This window comes from Montipora foliosa, chromosome 6, assembly GCF_036669935.1.
Source record: "Montipora foliosa isolate CH-2021 chromosome 6, ASM3666993v2, whole genome shotgun sequence".
NCBI classification, from domain to species: Eukaryota; Metazoa; Cnidaria; class Anthozoa; order Scleractinia; family Acroporidae; genus Montipora; species Montipora foliosa.
The window spans coordinates 66,146,765-66,169,257 of NC_090874.1; the positions used below are offsets into that span (position 1 = coordinate 66,146,765).

At 39.6% G+C, this 22,493-nt stretch overlaps 1 protein-coding gene and 1 pseudogene across 3 annotated transcripts in view; one reads left to right on the forward strand and one right to left on the reverse strand.

Annotated features, from left to right (window-relative positions):
* Positions 1-452: 452 nt before the first annotated feature.
* LOC138005929 (uncharacterized) lies at positions 453-5,708 on the reverse strand (annotated as a pseudogene).
* A 6,542-nt stretch (positions 5,709-12,250) lies between these two features.
* The window catches only part of LOC138008201 (uncharacterized), a 28,468-nt gene continuing 18,225 nt past the window's right edge, over positions 12,251-22,493 (forward strand). For 2 of the 3 annotated variants that reach the window (XM_068855452.1, XM_068855453.1), the window contains exons 1-6: positions 12,251-12,293; positions 13,857-13,917; positions 14,879-14,938; positions 16,636-16,692; positions 18,810-18,857; positions 19,131-19,175. In XM_068855452.1, coding sequence (XP_068711553.1) covers positions 13,869-13,917; positions 14,879-14,938; positions 16,636-16,692; positions 18,810-18,857; positions 19,131-19,175 — 259 coding nt within the window. In that variant the 5' untranslated portion in view covers positions 12,251-12,293; positions 13,857-13,868. The remainder of the gene's footprint in view (positions 12,294-13,856; positions 13,918-14,878; positions 14,939-16,635; positions 16,693-18,809; positions 18,858-19,130; positions 19,176-22,493) is intronic. The other variant, XM_068855454.1, reaches the window with a different exon arrangement.

Genomic DNA, 22,493 nt, shown 5'->3' on the forward strand with positions numbered 1-22,493 from the left:
GAAGTTTAGGGGAGCGCCTGAAAGCCACCACAGGTAGATGTAGGAAAGCATTTTTGCAGCGGTCACAGGAAAAAAAAGTAGATTGCAGTGTTTTTTTTTTATTACGTTGAAGATGGCAGGAAATGATGGATTATAGGTCGTTATGAAAGGTATGCTTTCGGGTTTGTTTATCTTTTTAGGTTGCAGGGTATGTATGCGGGGAATGTCTGCGGCTCGTTGTATTTGTTTAGTTACAAAGTCGCATTTGTAACCTCGTTTCAGATGGTATGTCGTTAGTTCAGTGGTACGAATCTTGAAGGTTTCGTCGGTAGAACAAATTCGTCGTAAGCAGAGTGCTAGGCAGAAATGAATGGCTTTTTTTGTGTGTAGAGGATGACAAGAGGAATAAAATAAATGTTGGTGTTTGTCCGTAGGTCTCGTGTATAGGTCTGTATTTCTGTTTCCGTCACTAGTTAGTGAGACGTTAACGTCAAGGAAAGGAACATTGGTGGGAGAGTGTGAGCTAGTGAATTTTCTGGTATGGTGAATGCTGTTGAGATAATCGATTTTAAGGTTCTCCGGACTTTCAGTCCACGGATCATAAAAATTTCATTGATGTATCTCAACCAAGTATGGGAGTGAAATGGGGCGTTTCTTAGAGCATTATTTTCGAAAAGCCCAAAGAAGGGGTTAGCAAAATAGGGGGCCATTTTAGTGCCCATAGCTGTGCCGTGGATTTGAAGGTAGTGGCTGTCATTAAAAGTGAAGTTATTCATGGTGAGAATCATGCGGATGAGGTCGCAAATAGTGCCAGTAGGAATGGTGTTGAGGATCAGTGCGTAAAAAAATGATCACAAGCGTTAATACCTTAATTATGTGAAATATTACTACATAAAAATGAGACGTCAAGTGTTACTAATAATGAATTAGGCGGTAATTTGCCAATGGTAAGGAGTTTATTGAGAAAATCATTAGTGTCTTTAACATAAGATGGTATAGTTTGTGGACAAGAGGTTGAAGATGGTGGTCAATAAAATGGGATATGCGTTCAGTGGGATGATTATTGGATGAAACAATGGGGCGTCCTGGGTTACCGGGCTTGTGTACTTTGGGAAGGATGTAAAAACGTTCTGGTTTTACGTTAGGTTGTATGAGGTATTGTTTTGTCTTCTCGTCAATGAGGTCGTCAGTGTAAATTCTATTTAGGTATACCGTTACTCGTTTTTGTATGTCAACAGTGATGTCTTCATTAAAGTGTCGGTAGAATTTAGAGTCGTTAAGTTGTCTGTTGCATTCGTCAATGTACCAGGTTTGAATCATAATAACTGTACCGGAACCCTTGTCTGCTGGTTTTATTACAATGTCTTGTCGTTGTTTAAGTTGGCGTATTGCCGGTCGTTCTGAGGTGGTAAGACTGTCACGAATAGGTTTAGGTTTACACGTAGTGATGTCAAGTTTAACAGCGTCTAAAAATGTATGTAGGGCCTGTTCCCTGTTAGCAGGAGGGTTCCAAATACTTTTATTATGGAAGGGGTTGTCTCGTTTGTTCACGTTAGTGGTGTTGTTCTCGTCAAAGAAGTACTCTGTTATTCGCACGCATGTATATGTCGGCCGAGATTTCAGGCCAGTTGAATGGCAGATGTGTCTAGGAGTAGTACTGAATGTGAGGCCAAGTGCGAGAACGGATATCTCGTTGGGAGACAGAATAGAATTGGAGATATTTATAACAGACGAGTGATCAAGTGGAAGCTTAGCAGGCTTGCTCTTGTGGCGAGAGCGTTTGCGAGTGCGGGAAATACGTAGTTTCTCAAATTGTAATTTCGCCGATCAGATCAAGCCACTGATCCAACGTCCACCGACAGATTGTCCACGGTTGCTTGCTTCAAAACTCTGCAATTTATAGAGTAGAGAATTTAATGCACTGTGTTTACTAACTATAAAATAAACCAACCGTTCGAAGGAGAGAGAAATTCCAGCCGCACTTGAAACTCTGCCATCCAGACTTTGCACATTCTGTCTTTCATGGTTGAATTAAATTTCTTTTTCAGTGAGCAAAAAAGCGCCTTGTTTTCGAGTTTTCGACACGCAGTGACAATTAGAATGATTTGATTCTTTTTTCTTAGACCGACACGCTTACTTTCTAGTCAAATTTTGAACAGTGTATCAAAAAAATACGAGGCATCGCCAGCACATTCAATACTGGCTTTTTACGAGCGGTTTTTGCGCGATATGAAAATTAATGAGAGGGTTATAAAATAAGTAAACCCCTTTCTGGCTTGCTGGTATGTTGACTGATAATGTCCTCAAAATTTCATATTTGCCCTCGAAGCTGCGCTTCTCGGCCAAATATTCATTTTTCGGACAATCTCTCAGCCGTGGACATTATCAGCCGACATACCAGCGGCAAGAGATTATGAAGGTAAGAGAAGTAATCCCTCATACTGGCCCTATTCCCATCGTAATCCCTCCTAAGTTATTTTTAGATCTCCTGCGAGATCCGGTATTCCCACGAGGGTTAACTGATAGCCAATCACATGTCCTCATTTTTACCAATGTTGACAGCTCAGCGAATTCCTACCCAATGAAAAACAAAAATGGCGGAGGATGTTGAGAGACAATCGTATATATACATTTTGTGGACGAACGTGACTTGTTGACTACAGAGTTAACCGATTACAATGACTTGTGTTTTGAAACCTGTATCTTGGAAGGAACGAGTTATGTAACCGACAGGATTTTGTACAGAATGGCAAATGGAAGACTATAGTCGATAAGTACGATCTCTCTGACTTTAATAAACGCATTCTCGGTTTCCGTTGCGGGATTAAAAGATGTTGACTTAATTCTGATACGGTGATAGAGTAGGCAGATAGAGCTCTACAACGGTACCAAACATGAAAGGAAAACTTGAATCAAGCGTCCGATAAAAATTTTTGAACCCGTGTTATCGGATTCAAGTGAATTTGCAAAGCACGTATGTTAAATATAGCTGTCTCCTTAAAAAGAGATTTAACACGGTTTCGTATGTGGCACAACCTTGAATGTGGTATCATTGAAAACTAGACAATTAAGCGATTTCAGTTATGGATGTTTGGAACCTGTATCTTGAAAGGATCGAGTTTTATAAGCGACAGAAATTTGTAAACATTGGCAATTCGCAGACTACAGTCAACAAGTAATATATCGCTGACTTGGTTAACGCGTTCTTGATTTTCTTCGCGGGATTAAAATCTGACGACTTAATTCTTAGATATTCATAAATTAGACAGATATCAGACATGAAAGGAAAACTTGAACAGACAGTGCGATAAAAATTTATGAACAAGTGGTATCGCATGGAAGTCAATTTGCAAAGCACGCATGTTAAATATACCTGCATCTTTCAAAATTATTAAACTCGGTTTCGTACATTGGACAGTGTTGAAATTGGTGTCACTGTAAACAACACAGTTAAGCGATTTGAATGATATATCTTTGCATCTTGTATCTTAAAAGTAACGAGTTTTATAGGCGACAGAATTTTGTACACAATGAAATATCGCGGACTACAGTCACCAAGTAACGTATTCCTGACTTGGTCAACGCGTTCTCGATTTTCTTAGCGGACTTAAACTATGGTGACTTAATTCTATGATATTCATAAATTAGACAGCTAACGCTTTCAAACAGTACCACACATGATAGGAAAATTTTAATTGACCGCACGATAAAAATTTTTAAGAGGAAATGTCCACTAAAACCCAGCGAAAATAAAAAAGGTTGGCACATGATGAAAAAAACAAATTCTTCATATTTCATACAAAGATAGCCTATCATACTGTAAGAAACGTGGTGGGATTTTTTTCTTGAAAGATTTATTTTAATTCCCGAAAATGACGAAATTCTGTTCGGCCCCCGCGATCAGAGAAAACACCGCCATTTTAGCGTAAGATGCTAAATTCAAATCAATCCCCACTTTCAGTTCGCATCGCTTTTAACCTCACATTTCTGCCCAAAAACTTCTTTAATACGTGTCAACGAGTAATTCGAGCCTAAACATTCACTTCTGTGTCGAAACAGAAATTCAGGGAAAGCCGTGAAAAATTAGCAAAATTTTGCGTGATCGAAATTCCCGGCTCGGTGCATTTTTTCAGAAGGAGATATCCATTCCCGGTAAAATAGCAAATCGCCCGAAATTTTTAGATTTAGTTAGTAGAAACGTTGGTCTTAATCCGGATATAAAAATTAGCGCCGGGCTTTTTATCAGCGCCGACTATCAACACCCTCAAAATCGGCAAAGTCACAGCATCAATCCGTCAACTTGTGTAAATGGTGTCACGGAAGTCAAGCCGTGACTTCTGCCACTTCTTTTCAGTTGCTCATGATATCTTTCGTTTCTTAATTACTGGCGTATTATGAATGCGATTGCAAGATTTAAAGGGCTTTTTGCACTTGAACTAACATGTAGAAAACATATTTGCGTGTATATTTAATTAAAGTGAGGAATGAAGAGCGACTTATCATTATCAATTTCACAGTAATCCTGCACTTGTTTTTCATATTTATTTGGAAGCATCAAGCCTAAAAAATAAATTATGTGCGAAATGAAGGAAACAAACTTTACGTTGTCGTTGTGGTAAAATAAATTCTGATTTCAACCTGTTAAGGTTGAAATCAGAATTTATTAAAAACCTTAAGGATGTCACGCAACGATTTGGACGTAATAAACCCCAGTCAGGCTCTCCTAATGGCGACAAAAAATTGAGCCCTACTATTTTAAACTGTATTCCTAACTGTTTCGCGAGATAAGTGAGTTCTGAATACACGAAAGTAGCATATCGGGTCCCTTCAGTAAAACGCTGCGCACGTACTAGATATTCGATTAAGTTCAACTTTGAAAAATAATAAAATCGTCAGCGCGTAAAGAACCGTGACAAACTGAGATGCAATAACGAGGACGAGAACGGCCAACGGGAAGTTTGGGGAAAAAGGTGTCAAAAAGTGCCACTAACTATATTGCACGCACAACATAAAACGTTCAAAGAGAGCAGTCATAAGACTGCGCAGAACAAAATGCTACCCCATTAATCCAGGCGATGTTACGGTTTTTGGCAATTTTAAGGATTTTAAACCCCACCAAATCGCAAGTATAAAAGTCCAATGTCCCGTTTTTTAAACTCGTATACAGAACTGCGTATTGTGAAAACAATTAGCAAATGTTATCTTGAAATTCCTTATCATACATTGCATTGTGAAATAATACAGAATCACGGGCAGCAAAGAAACGAAAACTTGACCTGAACTTTGAAAAGAAAATGTGGAATTCTGGTTCGGATATAATTTACTTAATCCAATACATACTACTTTAATCAAAGCTGCTTACAAGTACACTTATCACTGAGCGTTTTTAATTTTTCGATGTACGGTTTCCGGCGCCTAACCTTGATGTCGTCAACAGCGATACCAAAGTGACAACACATCTCTCTTAGGAGTGGGATTGAAAGGGTGTTTAGTTTCCCTGTAGAGGACAGTTCGCAAAGGTTGAAAGAGTCAAACACAATCGGGTGCCTTGGTGTGAGATCGTCAACCACTTGGGATATCATGGTATCAATGTCAGCCTCATATCTAGCAGTCTCCATCACCTCGATTTCAGCTTCTTCGTCAAGAGTTTTCTTTGACGCAAGACGTGAAAAGAATCCTCCTATTTGATTGGTTGTCAGGAAGTCGTCACTGGAACATCCCGGTACCATTGATATCTTTGCATGCATCATAGATCGAGCCACTGATGCCGGATCAGTTTTTTGCCCTGTCACCTCTCCGAGTTTGAACTTTTTGATAAGATATGACTGTTGTACAACAGTGAACCTAGTACGTCGAGGTTCAGTTACCTTCAGCGCCCAGCCGATATCCAGATTTCGTGCACTGGCGTGTTTGGTAGGGACACTTAACGACGGGTACCATAGTGGCTCCTTGTCCTTCCAGTTGTTCTGCATATTGGACAGCAGCTTTTTCGTATAAGGTTTCATGCTCAAGGGTATATTGGTGCTTACCATAGTCCAAGTGACGAAGCACTGAGGAATGCCTAATGAACCGTTTTATACATCCGTCCTCCGGACTTGCAAAAAGGCTAGTCGAAGCATCTTCCCCTCCCGAGCCTGTGGATTCTTTTTCATCCCCGGAGGGCTTCGCGGAAGCAGTTCGCCCTTTTATCGATGAAAAATTACTTCGGTGTACTTTGGCTACCACAAGGGCCGGTAAAGCGCCTGAACCTTGTCCAGAAGACTGCTGTTGATACACGATCTTACCCGGACCGATTCCGTACGCCCTCCACACGCGAATCCCCTCAGTTGAATACTCTATGTTGGATAAAAGCCTTACACCATCTATCTTGAATGCTGGAGTTTCCACGCTTGTAAACGGTTCACAAAGCGTGACATTACGTGAAGGCACTCCACCGAAAGATACCATGGCTTTGAACATCTGTTCTGGTGTCTCGATGTCATTTCCTGAATTTAGGAAGACTCTCAAGTGAGACTTGATGGTCGCTGCCTTGCGGTCACACGCACCCTTTCCTCCCTGTGGATCTGAAAAGTCAAGCCTCTTTTGGCCTAATTTGCTTGAGCTAATAATGACGTGCCTGCAGTGATAGCAGCCGGCATTGTCTTGCCGATAGTAGACGGTTGTCAAGCTTGGCATGATGGATTTCACCTGCTGGATCATGTCTGCCATTACTGCGAGAACGGCATTGCTATCCTGACTGCAGGCATTAAAAATATGGCAGAATGTCAGCATCTGTATTTCGCCATCTACTCTCGTAAACGCAACACTGATATGCCAAGGAATTCCTCGTTTTGCAAACTAGTCTGTCTGGCTCTCGCGGTACTTCCGTGGCAAATACTTCCTGGCCCAGTCCTGGATGACAAGGACAGAGGATTCGTTTAGTGATTCCAGGAAGTTAATCCTTGCTGAATCTTGGTGGATTGAGCGTAAAATATGTGCCTTCCACGATACTATTTGAGATTTTGCCTGTTTTACTAAGAAACGCATTTCTTCACAATCGTCATCTGATAAATTGCTTGGGTGTTGTCTATTTCAGCATCCATTGTTGATGCTAACAACTCGCAGCGATCGCAACAGTCGTCATGACTGTGTTTGCAGTCATCATAAAAAGCAGGATCTTTGCAATAACTCAATGCAAACAACCTGCAACGATCTGCCACAGTTGAACCCTCACAAACATGCACCTGCAGTTCTCTTACTGTTTAAGGATTAAAAGAGTGTCATGAACGTTGTCATGGCAACATCACATCTAATGACAGGCAGATATACTCCTATTTTTCGTTTAAATTCCTTAATATTTATAGTTTTCTTCGGCGAATTTTCTTGTTCTTTGCCACGTTATGGAAATGATATTGCCTGACATTTTGAAGCGGTAAAAAGTCAAGGTCGCTGAGACGCTTTTGCCAATATTCTGTAATCTGTCTTTTCCTTTACTGTATTCAGACAGATTTTAACAAATGTAGGGTAGTTGATAAGAACTGTATGTGGTTAGAACTGAGCCAATTTAAAACAAATTTTACCCAAGGGAATGCGAGAAAATTAGCAGTTAATTTTACAGATTTGGTCACGCTGCCGTCATAAAGATTGTAAGAACATACGCGATTCAGGATTTACGCGCCATACCAGTGCCCAGCTTGCGCGCAGCCATAAAACTCTAGGGAGCCTCCTTAATTGAATTTTTTTGGTCTTTGGCCTTACACACGTCACCATTCCCTTGGCCCCAGTCATTCCAATTAAAAAATAAAATCCTTCAATGTCTTTTAGTTAAGCCACCAAAAGCCACACACACTTTCCCAAGACATGGCCAACGTATGCGCAGGAAACTCACAAAATTAGGATCTCTTGACCAAAAGTACAGACTTACCAAAGACATTTCTGCAAAACTGTGTGTGAGACTTTCTTTTGTTACGCTTGAAGGGGTTGCTATGCTAGTCTCACCAAGTAAGCTAGCTGCAAGCCTCTCTCTGCAATCTCTACAAATACCTACAGATAAGACGACATATAACAGATATAATTATTTAGTGAGGCACGCACGATCCTATGTAGATCTGTTTTGTAAATTTTTACATTCACTATGAGAACGTTTGTCAGATTTCCAACAGTGCACAAAATGGTTCCATAACATTGCAAACTCTGCCTCAGAAGTCATCTCCTGTTGATCGACCCCAGAGCATCTCTTAACCACTCAGTGACAGCTCTAGTCATAGCAATGAATTTGCCAATTACAATCCGGATGAGTGAAAATATATGTTAGATTTGCAACTTCTGATTCCGATTGTACTCACACGCACAGCTTACGGAGCGCACGCGGCTTAACTTCGGAGTAACATAATTGATTACATACCAGATCCTGCGGGAACAAAGACCCCTGTGTAACGGAGAATTTCCTTGGACTCCTTCTTGCCAAAACCACGATCAGCCTTCCTTTTGTTGGTATGCTTAGCAGAACCCCTTAGCAAGCCCAGATGGACACGAGATCGATTTGCTCCCCTTCGCCAACCAATTCCCAAGCTAGAGCGATGCGCTGGACAGACTGTCCATGCAGAAATTTTACTTGGAAAGGAAAACGTGGAAGCACGAGCGAGAATAAGTTCAATCTCGGAGGAAATATCACTTATTCCAACACTCCTTACATATTCGCCAATACCTCTGTCACACGATGATAGGGGCACGGTATCACCACTGGGATATCGCTTGTCATAATCGCAAACACCTCCAACTAACTTAAAGAAAGAACATTTACTTTCCATGACGAAAGGGCAGCAATAGCTGTCCTGGCAGTCGCTTCAAGAAACGTAACAGCAGAAGCGCTCTGGACAAGCTTTTTTATGCGGCTGTCAATGAAAGCTAGTCCTGTCAATCAAAGCCAAATTTGAAATTTCCTTGACCACCCGCCTCGTTTCCAGTGTATATACTTTAGAATGAAATTTTCTCTCATTAATTCACACGACGTTTTAACAACATTTCGGTAATATTTTATCCCTGATGCTATTACTTTTGGATTAAAAGAAGAAAACCAAGAAAGTGATGTCGTTATTTCAGTAATGCACCGGAAGTTGTTACGATCCTACCCAGAACAGTTGGCTGTTTATTAACCTCATCATATTCTGAAATTTCCACTTCTCTCCGGTATCGCTTACCCAATACAAGACAAAAAGAAATCTCATCGCAGGGAACTATCATCGAGGTATGCTGCAACTTTGTGCTTATGCGACATTTTCAGCGACAACTGTTCAAACGTTTCCTGCTGTGCAAGTGTTTTGTTGTTTACGCGTGTGGACAGATCGATTTTGCCGATTTTGAGAGTGTTGATACTTTGCGGTGATAAAAATCCCGGCACTAATTTGTATATCCGGATTAAGACCAACGTTTCTACTAACTAAATCTAAAAATTTCGGGCGATTTGCTATTTTACCGGGAATGGATATTTCCTTCTGAAAAAATGCACCGAGCCGGGAATTTCGACCACGCGAAATTTTGCTAATTTTTCACGGCTTTCCCTGAATTTCTGTTTCGACACAGAAGTGAATGTTTAGGCTCGAATTACTCGTTGACACGTATTTAATAAGTTTCTGAGCACAAATGTGAGGTTAAAAGCGATGCGAACTGAAAGTGGGGATTGATTTGAATTTAGCATCTTACGCTAAAATGGCGGCGTTTTCTCTGATCGCGGGGGCCGAACAGAATTTCGTCATTTTCGGGAATTAAAATAAATCTTTCAAGAAAAAAATCCCACCACGTTTCTTACAGTATAATAGGCTATCTTTGTATGAAATATGAAGAATTTTGACTTTTCATCATATGCCACCTTTTGCTCGATTTTAGTGGACATTCCCTCTTAAAAACGTAAGGGACCGTTCATTTTTTATGGGGTAGGGGGGGCTGGTGCAATTTGGAGGAGTGTAATTTGAAAATTGTATGACCCCCCCCCCCCCCAATTTCCGATTTGTTTTCTCCTGCCCCCCCCCCCCCCCTCATCAGAGTAATTTTTTTGGAAGACCCCCCCCCCCTTGAATAAAAAATACATATGGTGTTAAAAGTTACTGCGGCATTAAAATTTCGTTTTGTTACATTTCACATAATTTATTGAAAGAAACCTGAAAGCTAGAAAGCTGCTTTTAACAAATCACTCAAAAGAATGAAAAGTCAATTTCTGCTCTTCTTGTTACAGCTCGTCCTGAGCTTGTTGTTGCTGGCCGCTCGTCTGCGTATTCCTCATCTGAGGCGATAAAAGCAAGAACGACATCATTTGAGTCGTCTTCAGAGTCAGGGGCATCACTCTTGTAGTCATCATCAGTTTCCTCTCCCTCACTGCTTTCATCACTGCTGTTTAGTTACTCATTCCTGCCTCCCACTTCGGCTTGTCCAGTTCTGAGAGTATTCATTCGCAAGAATTTGTAAAATCTCTTATCCTATTTTTAATCTAATTTTTTCGTCCAACCCCCCCTTTTCCTTCATTTTTTTTCGGCTGGCCCCCCCTTTCAAGCCAATTTTTTTTTAGTGCCCCCCCCCCCTAAATCCCACCAGCCCCCCCTTTCTCATAAAAAATGAACGGTCCCTAAGATCGGATTGAAGTCAATTTGCAACGCACGCGTAAAATATAGCTCCCTTTTACAAAATTATTTAACAGGGTTTCCTACACTAGACAATCGTAAAATTGGTATCAGAGTGAATTATACAGCAATAAAAGCAAGGTGACAGCTGTCCATGGCTGCTAATTGACCGGGTGAAATGGTTGTGCGCATGCGTGATGTGTTGGCCACACCGGGTTGGTGTTAGCGTGTGTCACCTTGCTTTTATTGCTGAATTATACAGTTGACCGATTTCCATGATATATGATTGCAAACTGTATCTTGACAAGGACGAGTTTTGTAAACGACAGAATTTTGTAGACGATGAGAAAGTGCGCACTAAAATGGACAAGTAACGCAATGCAACCAAGGTAAACATATCTGCATATGTCAAAATTATTTAACACGGTTTGATAGATTGGACATTCTTCAAATTGTTATCACTGCAAACTAGGCAGTTAAGCAATTCCAAGGATGTATGTTTGAAACCCGTATCTTGCAGACAATGTATTTTATCAGGCCATGAAACTCAATTTTGAAAACGGAGAGTGGTATCGTACAGAATTTGTTGCACTTTCCCTCTTCCATGAAACTTCCACGTAACGCGCGCGGTAACATTATCGGCGGGAAAATTGATATCATCTAAAAATAACCTAAGAGGGATTACGATGGGAATAGGGCCAGTATGAGGGATTACTTCTCTTACCTTTATAATCTCTTGCCAGCGGCTAGTTCTAAAGCAGAGTATGGGGAATGGAGGAATGGAAACGAGGAATCTGTAATATAGGGAATCTCTAAATACGAGAAATCTGAAAAAGGGGGAATTACAAAAGGGAGAATCTCTAAAAGGGGGAATCTTTCTCTTCCGTCCGCAGTTTCCGGTTAACCTCGAGTGAAAGTTGGTGCTTAGTTGAAGCTTTGAATATATTTTCCACGATGTCAAAAGTGAAAGTTTAACTGTTGTTCATATTTAATATCATAGAGCTACATTTTTTATTTTTAGCGACATCCCCGATTGAGTTTTCTCAGGCATGTCCAGTGAGAGTTGTAAACATTGTCTGGCGATATTGTTATCTTTTGCAAATGAATGTAAAACGTTTGTATTAAGTTCAGTCAAAGAAAGTCTACCAAGTTCAATCCTGGCTACAACATTCGGACAATGTTTATTTACTGTTAAGACTTTTTTGCAAAGGAAAATATGTGTTTTTTCAATGAAGTGTTTTTCCCTGGTGTTGAAATCATCCTTCTCGTAAATTCCCCATACCTCTGAACCACATAGGAGGATTGGTATGAAAAGTGAATCAAAAACTTTATTTGTTACAGCAAGTGGTATTTTCGTGAAAACTAGAAAGCGACGAGTGGCGAAAAAGGATCGTGTAACTTTGTCTTTTAAATTCAATTTGCGATCTCTTCAATTTCCGTTGGAAGAGAAGTTGACGCCAAGGTAGGTATAATTATTTACAATTGCTATTTTATGCTAGTTAATCTGAAAATGAAATTTATCCGAGACTGGTTTTCCATATTTCTTCTGGAAGATCATAACTTTCGTTTTCTTAGGATTCGATGAAACGAAAGGTGTCACGGAAATACATGTCGAGAAAAATTCCTTGATGACGACACCGTGGAAACACTTTTCCTCATGTGTTCGTCACGTGATCCATTTGGATCGTGACACCGCTCACAGCGTCCACATTCTCATACAAGGTAGGAAAATAACTTATAACATCTCACTTTAAAGGCTTTAACCAATGCTTAGTTTAAGCCCAGCAGTATTTTAAGACTACTTTATTCGAAACGACAGTAAATCTTGACAATGACGACTTTTCAAAAGTAAACATGGTACAACAGACTGCAGTAGAACTAACCGGTTCAACAGCAGAAAGACTTGTCTTGATCGCAGTGATACGACAAACTGTACAGTTTTTGGGTCGCCATGTATTCCTCTGAAGTCCTGCTTGTCATAACTGGAATACGCTCAAGGTTTCTGTTCAAATTATTAGTTGCATTTTTGCATGGACATTTTCTCCGAAGAACCCGAGTACGTTTATTAAATACGCTCAAAGCCGTTGCCATCCCATCACTAGCTCCGCCAGTCCTTGCTTGCAATCCTGTCATAACTGGTTTTTCATTGCCATTTATACCCTTAGAGTAGTACATCGCTTAGAAATGAAGCCATCAATTTGATACGCAACGATCGTTTCCTCATGATCAGAACACACGTTTCGTGACCTCTCGAATATACTTGGCTTTGCAGTAAATCCCTTAGTAAAGACTGCCGATTGGGGACAATATTTTTAGCTTTTCTGACCAAAGAAGGCGAAGAAAGATATGTTCTAAAACCAGCGTCCATTTCAGTTCGAGTTTCTATTTCATGGAATACCGAGCGACTATCAAAAAAACTATATTTTAGGAGCAAAATGTTTTCTTTTTTATTAGAGAAAAAACAAACATGTTAACTCCGTGACCTTTTCTACTGAGTAACGCAGCTCAACATTTGCCTCTTATGTGCCAATAGGGAGCTTACGAAACGACGACGCTACAAAACAATAGGTTTAGTGAGCAAAAGCAATGGCTCTGCATGTGCGTTTTACATTTTGGTACATTTCTTCGACGTCATCTCCTAAATGACGACGTGAAATGACCAAATTCAAGGTTCTGTGGAGGACGTTATCACATGACGATGAATTTTCAGTTCTCTAGCTCTCTACGCTTCCAACCCACTCATACCAGTTTAATTCCTCACCACATTTTTAACGCGAAACGACATGAAATAGCTTCGTAGTGATATAAATAACGCGAACTCTTATTTTTAAATGAAGTCCTCGTAGCCGTCGTCGTCCTCGTTTCCTAAGCTCCCTCGCTATTGACGTAAACGCACCCTGTGAACACCCTAGACATTGACGTGTTAGATATTTCCGCTTTGCTTTGTTGGGAAAAAAGGGCAACTGAAGTGTTATGTCTACTTTTTTTCCTCTTTTTTCCTTTTTTTTTTTTTCTTTTTTTTCTTTTTTCTGTCTTTTTCTTTCTTTTCCGATCTTCCCTTATCCCTCTTTGCTCTCCCTTCGCCACGTATCCTTATTTTCGCTCGTTCTACACCACACCCCATCTCATTCCCTTCTCCCCCTTGTTCCTCTTTCCCTCCCCCTCCCCCTCCCCTTCGCTCTCTCCCTTTTCTCTCCTCCCCTTACCTTTCTTCAACACATTCCTGTGGGTTAATTATGCAAGTCAAACATAACACGAGAAAGGCACCTTCTTTATTCTTTTAAGACTGAATGAAATATGGAGAGAAAAAGAAATTTCATTCTGAGGTGGCTTATCCTGGCTTCTGGTAAGTATTTATTAAACCTGATAGAGGTTTTCCCATTCGTTCATTTAATAATGAAAAATGCCTGTCGGGCGGAGCATTTTATTCTTTGAAGGAAGCTCAACTTGGTGACAGAGGGCAATTTGTGAACTTCGAGATTTTAATCATACATTAGAAAAAGAAAATTAAGGTAGAATGGGCTGCAAATAGCATTTTTATATTTTTGCAACTGTGACACGATTAAATAAAGCCCAGAGTGCTTTACAAAATTGAAAATCAATGGAAAAGAAGAACGGGAAAACAACGAATAGAAACATTTACTGGCTGAACATTTCTTTGTTTCTGAGCTCATCAGCTCAGCTAGAGTCGAAGTGCAAGTTTTTGTTTTCAAAGATATGGAAAAAGACACTCTGAATTTTCTTCTTGAACACTTGCTCTAGTGTAATTACCTTGTGATCTTTAGCACTGACCTCATTCCACCACGAAACGCCAATTCTGGATCGAAGAAAGCCAAGTCCTCTTTTCAATTTCACTTTTGATCAGTATGAAAATTTCCTGACGTAAAATGCCGCATGTTGTAAGAATAGACGTCTTAAATATCTTAGGGTAATAACTGGTGGAAGTCTATTTTTAACTACGTAGACCATTGTTATGTTGTTATGGCAACGTGTATCGTAGGCTATTTACTGTGTCCAAGGCACGCGCATGGAATATTTTTAATGCCTCTCTTTTCGGTTTTATAAGTCCTCAGCTTAAAACATTAATCAGGTTGCCATAAGTGTGTTCATTGATTCTTTTGGTTGGGGCTTTAATTTGACTTGTTTTTTTGGTCAGAAATATAGTTCCTGTACGATTCCGTCTTACACAGATCGAAGAGGCGGCCTACTTAGACTGTCGTTTTGGCTCTTTGGATTGCGTCAGTGTAAATGTCCGGGTTTGAATTTTTCATTATTATTATAAGTTTATTATTATTATTTTTTTGCAGTTGAAATGGTAGTCAAAGCACAGTTTTGGGGACTGATATTTTCTTCACAGTCTCCGTCATGTAAGTAGAACTTCAACTCGCTAAACTGATTGTAGATGGTGTGACAACATGGATAGTTAAGTCTAATTGGTAAATGTCTCCTGTGCCTCTCCTGTCTTTCAAAGTTCTGTTACACGTCACAATTATTCAAGATGGCGGCGCCCGGAAAATTTTAATGTGAAAATGAATGTTTGCAAAACATTTTTCCTGATACAAATACTGATTGAAAATTTCTAAAACAAAATTGATTGCAAATATTATTTCCTCGCACGGTTTTGCATGGTTTTTTGCGTATCAATTTGCCAACGAGTCAATCCGAGTTATAACAATACAACAATACCTCTAATTTGCTAAACGATTAGGTTAAAATACTGAATCAGTCTATTATTAGACAGCACTTGTGTGTATTACAGCAACAAATACGCATCGAGATATTTATTTATAGTTTTTGAAATTGGTGTTCTCGGCTAGTCATTTCATTGTCATTAAAAGCGATAAATTGCACGGTACATGTAACAGTGCATTGTATATATTGCATATTGAAAACTTACTGTATAAGATATGGAGAATATTGATCTATTTATTGATTAATGTTTATGTTTTCTCTGAATTTTTGGTTTTTCTCCCCTCTATGCCGGAGAAATTTGAAAACGCAACTTTATTTGTCTACTTAGACCTTCCAACCACACTAATCCGCACAAAGCCGGGTATATTAGCCACCGAAAACGGAACTTTTTGAAACCGTCTCCGGAGTGAAAGAAATTTAAAACGCCACCTTGTCGTATTAATATGGACGAAAAACATGTTTAAAAACGGAAATGTTCGAAAACGGTGACGAGTACATGATTGTTATGTCATTTCAACATTTAACGAAGTGCCAATAGCCATATTATTGTACATAATATCTAGTTTTATTGCTTATTTGGACATAAACGTCGCGCTTTTTAAACATGTATTTAATATATTGACGGGTAAGGAATAAAACACGTCCATTACTAGTATCCTAGGGTTCTCGACGAGCCCAGCAGTGATACAAACCATTCAAGGAACGACGATTTTGGACAAGACCTGGCAGAACTATTGCGTGGTGGGACAACTTCGTAGACTAACGGTGACGGTACTTTCTTGAGGAAGGTCGCGTAAACAACAAAACCCGACTTTAAGTTGGTGGGCAAACGCGGGAGGCGAGTTAACCCTTTGACCGCCATAAATGCAAATTGACACTTATAGATTTTACTCTGTCTAACGCCAGACGATTTTACTCGTCAATGGGGAAGCCCTCGGCGGTGAAAAGGTATGCGCATACTCAAAAATGCATTTAAGCGTTTCTGCTGTCTCTGATCGTTGTAGTGTGGACGGAAGTACTTTGTCCTGTTTCGTGTGTGGACGGCAAACGTTTGTTGAGTTTTCGTTGCGGGAATTCCGTTTTCAGATCTCTCCGGCATATTTTGGGCCAGGCCTCAGTCCAGTCCAGTGTCTGATCACACTGTTCACTGCCTCATTAGTGGTGCCTCTTTAGTATTAGCAGTGTCTTCCCCTTTCAATAATATCTTCTTTTCCATCAATATAAATTGTCTTATACGTACTTGTGAATATTTTGGAGTCGGTGACTGCAAAGTGATTGTTTAAGTAAAACATGATTAAACTGGTGAACGAATTCTAACTTAATTATATTCCTCCCTCCGGCTATTGATCATGAATATTCTTTCGTTTTTTAGCATCAGCAGTGTTATCACCGTCAGTTACTTCAAGAATTGTGGCTTCTAAATCTTCATGTAAGTAAGCGACAGATAGATAGACAGACAAACCGATAGAGAGGGAAATATTTGCAATAAAGACAGAGAAAGAAAACTTTGTATTACTTTCTAAAAATATCATAAAAGTAATTTAAAAAGTTAGTTTTAATAAATTTTACCAAAATAAATTTCAGATACACGAACCAACTTTTGAAAGACATGTTTCGGGATTACCCATGTCGTCAGCAAGTTAATTCGCTCTGACGAAGAGCTAACGCTCGAAACGTCGGCTTTTAGAATCTCTGTACGGTGGTCTATTTACATTATCAAACGACGCAGCACCACAGTTTCTTTAGAAACTACCCCCTTCATTAATTTAAATGATCTACAAACATTTCTCCCTTAAATGCAATACAATTAGAGAACGTTAAAATTTAAAATTTGGTTGCAAAAGTTTGGTTAAAATTTGGTTTAGACTAAGGGCCTGTTCAGATGGAGGTGGGGGACCCCAGGTAGGTGATGTACCCTTCTCGGTGGGGTAATCAATCTCTGCATACATTCTCTCTCTTTTTTTTTTCTTGATTGCGTTTACGTGAGAGGTGGAGTACCTCACGGAGGCGGATTGCCTAGTCAGCCGGGCCGGGTTACCCGCCTAGGTGGGGTGAGTTTTCTCAATGTGAATGCTGAAGGTGGGATACCCCGCCTGACCGCTGTGATTTATCTTTAGTTGAACATTCCGCCAAAGCATTTGGAAACTTGACCCGAGCGCCCGTTGGCTATAAATATTGCATGTGAAAGCTCGCTTTTTTTTTTTTTTACAACGGCTAGGCTTATAGTCTTAAGCTGAAAGAAGCTATCTATATTTCTCGTTTAAGGCCAGAGCTAAACGTACAGTTTCAGCATAGTAACAATTTTTATTTTTGTAAGCAACCTATTTAACACTTGCATGTGCACGCACACATGTTACGTTATGTTATGCAACTTTGTATCATCTTAGACTTTTCAAAATATAACCGTCATTGTGAAGGCCCAGGCAAACGGCTTCAATTCAGCATTTGCTTCAATTAACAAATTGATGCCAGTTTTTCATGCGTCTGTCCTGTTATTGACAATAAAATTGGGTCATAACATTGTCAAAGTAGCTGTGGATCCACGAGGCGATAAAGTTGAAGACGTTTGCCCCCAACCCACCCCCCCCCCCCTTTCAACATCGTTGGGTATGAGCGTGCGCGCTAAGCGGTCTTCAATGACGTATCCATGTTCGTATCCATAGTAACAACCGCGGCTGTAGTCTGTTGCTGAATTCCGCGTCGCTAGTAAAGTTTTGTTAAATCAAATGTTACTGATGTGTTGAAACTGTTTGCCACCCCAGCAAATAACGTCGTTCAACATCATTTAACAAAATCGAACGGATGGAAAATGACAGCGTAATGAGTCATTGAGTACTATAAACAAGTAGAGTGATATAAAAGAAATATCAAAAAGTTACAGACGTTTCGGGTGTAGAAATTTTCTTCAGTGTAAAGAAAACCGTTGAAATACGCAATCAGAAGGAAGCGCGCTGTTGAATGGTGGCGCGCGTGTGCATCAAGTCACTTTTTAAAGAAAGTTGAAATCGATATTATGTCCGTCAGGCTGTACAGTTTCTAGCTGGAAATCATCTTTTTTTCACGTTTCTTTCGTTGGAGGCTAGTACCGTGGCATAACTGCACCCCGTATCTGTTTATTTGAATTACTGTGGCGCGCTAAGTTGACATGTTGGACCACAGGGAAACCAGGAGTGTTGTTCCGTATACTTCGTAAGTGTTCGCTAAAACGACTCCTGAGATTCCGTCCGGTTTCACCGATATAAAGAATGGTAGGACTTCGGTTACAGGATATGCAGTATAGAAGATTACTGGTCTGGCAGGTAAAATTTAAAAGTGACCTGATGAATGCGCGCGCCACCATTTATCTGCGCGCTTCCTTCTGATTGCGTATTTCAAGGGTTTTCTTTACACTTAAGAGGGGTTCTACACCCGAAACCTCTGACATTTTTTATTTATTTATTTTATATCTCTCTACTTGTTTACTCATTTTTAAGTGTCACGCATCTCTTACAAAAAAGGTTTTGGTCATTAAGTACTATATACTGTTTTATTTCTCTTTTTCGACAGTACCTTCCCCTAGTACCCCTCCTGTCTCCCCAACCACAACGCCTCGAGGTAAGAGATAGCTAATGCCTTACTGTGACGGTACTCGCGTAAACAACAAAATTCGAGTTTTGATTTGGCGGGCAAACGCGGGAGGGGACTTGATCACAGGCTTATATATGCGCATGCTCAATTAACTGTGATGGTCTTTTCAACCTCTTTTCATATTATTCCGCAGTTTAAATATGTGAAAACCTCACTCTAAAAGTCATTTGATTGGAAAATGACAGCATAATGAGTCATTAAGTGCTATATACTGTTTTATTTCTCTTTTTTTGATAATAGCTACCCCTATTACCCCTCCTGTCTCCCCAGCCGCAAAGCCGCCAGGTAAGAGAAAGCTGGATGTAGACAATTTTAAAGAAAGATCATAAAAGGAAAGGGTTAATTCTTGAAGAATATCCAGTTAGAATATTGACACAGCGTCTGAATAAATATGAAAGTTTGAGTAATTGCTTGATTTTGTTAGGGATTGGGGTTGTCTTTTTTGTTTTCAAACCCGATTTCTCGAATGATCGAAATCAAAATCCCCGCGCTTTTCAGAACGGTCCTTTTATATAATAATTACCGGCTGTAAAGATACCTACCCTTGATTGATTCCTCCTGTTGGATAGGCTCGTGAATTTATTTTCCTTCTCGGGATTTTAGTTCCTATCTGCGATGATTCATTTTATTCAAATCTTGTTATCTTCTGTTACATCGATCACAACAACGGTGAAGGACATGGGAACAGAAAGCGGGTAAAGCAAGCGTTACAAACATCACAAAACACTAATGTTCCAGTCGATGTCCAGCCACTCCTCTTAGGTATCCATGACCGTTCTAATAATTCCTTCCCAGTGCCGAGTACATGAAACAAGTTTTCTTTAATGGCGTCATACTCTCTTTAAGGCCTGCTGTCTTTGGCCGCATTGCTGAAAACCGTTACCGGATGTTCAAAGGGCCCCAATGAAAATGGTAACAGCTGCACCTTCTTCACAGCTCCACAGACGCTTCACCTCTCTTTTCAAGTCTTTGTCTTTTTCGACTCAGTGTTTTCTTCTTTTTTCTGTACCTTACTCGATGGTGGAATGGGCATGCGATAGCAATTATTTCATAGCTCCTTTCTTACTTGTCCACGACAGTAATGTCTGGTCTGTTGTGCTCAATTTTACGGTCAGTTTGAATAGGAAAACCCATCGTAGTTTACATTCATAGTAGTTTACATTCATGATGAATTGTCAGCAATTTCTGAGTCTTCCCATTCATTTTCCCCAATTCTCCTTTCATCTTTCATCTAGTTAACAATCTATGCTCCGTATGCGGAATTTATAATAGAGACGGTTCCTGAGTAAATAGCCTTCACAACATTTCCTCTTGATTATTTGGGTTTGAGGAGACTTCGCACCCTTCTTTAGTATTCAGTCTGAACGTTGCACTTCATTGCTTCATTTTTTATATCATCTGCCTCTAGCACCCCAAATGCTTTTACGTTTTTCCTTCCCCAAGAGCTCGTATTTCTTGACGTAGGCAAAATTTCCACTTTTCATAATGCAAACTGTGCATTGTGATGTCCCAAACTCCATAATCCAATATCCTAACTGACTATTTTCACAGACTGGACAAGGTAATCAAGTTCAGATTCATTCTTTTTATAACGTTTAAGATCATTCATGTACAGAACTTTATTTAAGTGTCTAGACTTCTAGCGCTGGAGCACTAATAGGCCTTATGCGTGATTACGAAATATGCGAAAATTATTGGAATACCGTTCGCGTGTGAGTCTTTACAAGTTTGCTCCTTCGGGATTTAGCTCATGCTAAAATTTAGTTTGATTTTCTAATCCTTATCTAGTCAGGCGTCGTCACGCATAAGGGCTATTGGGTACAGTGGCGGTGTCACGAGCGATTGACAACCGAGAATTCCGTGAAAACAGTTCCTTTTCCAATTGCAACTGGCTTAAAGTTAAGCGAGTCGGCAAGTTTCAGTAGAATTCTCATGAAATTTAAGGAGGCTCGAAACAGTTTTTCCTTTTTTCACACAAATAAGTAAATTCGGCTTTTAGATATAGTTAAGGTAATCATATTGAGAAGAAATTTGGCCAGAATCTTAAGTACCCATCATAGATTTCTCACATGCCATTTTCTTCCAAAATACCGTTACCATAGTAACGATATAAGATATTTCTTTGTGCCTTAAAATCAGCTTAAAATTTCTTTTTTGAAAAAACGGGACTGTGAAATCTCTCCGTACAGCCTTACCTTACCTAAAATACCTAAAATTCAACAAAATTCGTAGGCCAGTTTTAGAGAAAATCAGATTTTTTGAATATGTCTGTAACTTTTTTTTTTTCACCTACAGATTTAGAGAAATAAAATTTAAATTAATTAAAGTTAATATACAAAATTGACAAATATTTACCGTCCGAAAAATGAGGGGGTTACAAGATCAGCATTTATGCATGCGTCACCCGCTCATTCGAGTGCGCGCTCGCGTCGAACTGCAAGCAAACAAAAACGGATTTAAGTAACCATTTAAACAGTTGACAAAATTTTCGTAGTTTTGTGAAAAGGAGATGTATGTTTATATTCCATCTACATAAGAATTAGAAGAAAAGTGTGCGAAATCAGTGGTAGAGTTTATTATCTCCGGTCACCTATTTTGATTCACGAGCTGACGTAAGCAGATACAGAGTATTGGATGTGTGGCTCACGCACGCGCTAAGCTGAAAACCCTTCCGAGCTTCCTTAAGGACGGTGCCTACTATTGTTACTGCGCATACGTTCTGCGCATCTCGAGATATTCGGGTTTCCTATCGGTGATACTAATACAGGGATATTTTTGCGCAGTTTGAAATTATGCGGAGAAAGTCTCTGTAAGTAGTCTTGGTATCCAAAAGAAAATTTGGGGGTAGTCATGCATTTTTTAGAGCTAATTTAGCTTCAATTTGAGAAAGAACGCCATACATTGCTTTGTATTTTAAAGCTCTTTACAAATATTATTCATGAATTATCTTTGAAAAATGTATGGTTACCCCTAATTTTCTTTTTGGATTTCAATAACACTGTTAAGATTTACATTTCCTGCATAATTATAAACCGGGGCAAAAATATCTTTGAATTAGTAGGCACCGTCCTTAAGGACGTTCGCGCCATAATCCTCCTACGGTGAGATAGCTTCTTACGGAGGGAATTTTTTTCATTTCATCATATTTTGTAGATAGTAAGTAAAGTAAGTGATTCATTATTAAAAAAGTAGAGGTCAACGATGATCTAAACGAGTAAAATCGATGTGCGTTTGTCACGTTTTTGCGTTACCTGTCAGGGAAGGACTGGAACACAAGAGAGGACCGATCGTTGATTTACCGAAAAAAAAAAAAAGAAAAAAACTTTCTCAAGCGTAGTAACGAAGTTTTAATCAGGCGTCATCTTCATTTGGTTAGTGTTTTGTATAATATCTCTCCATTGCCGTCATGCTCATCTTCTGGAGTGTGGTTTTTGTGAAACTTAATCACTGGTTGTTTCCACGTAGGTCTGCACTATTCAAGCGGACGAGGACAAAAATACTGCTCTGTTTTTACGAAAGTAAAGGAAAAGAACTTCAAAAACATGTATTCATTGTCATATTTAGTTCGTAGGGTAATAAAAACATTAAAAAAAAAAAAAAACC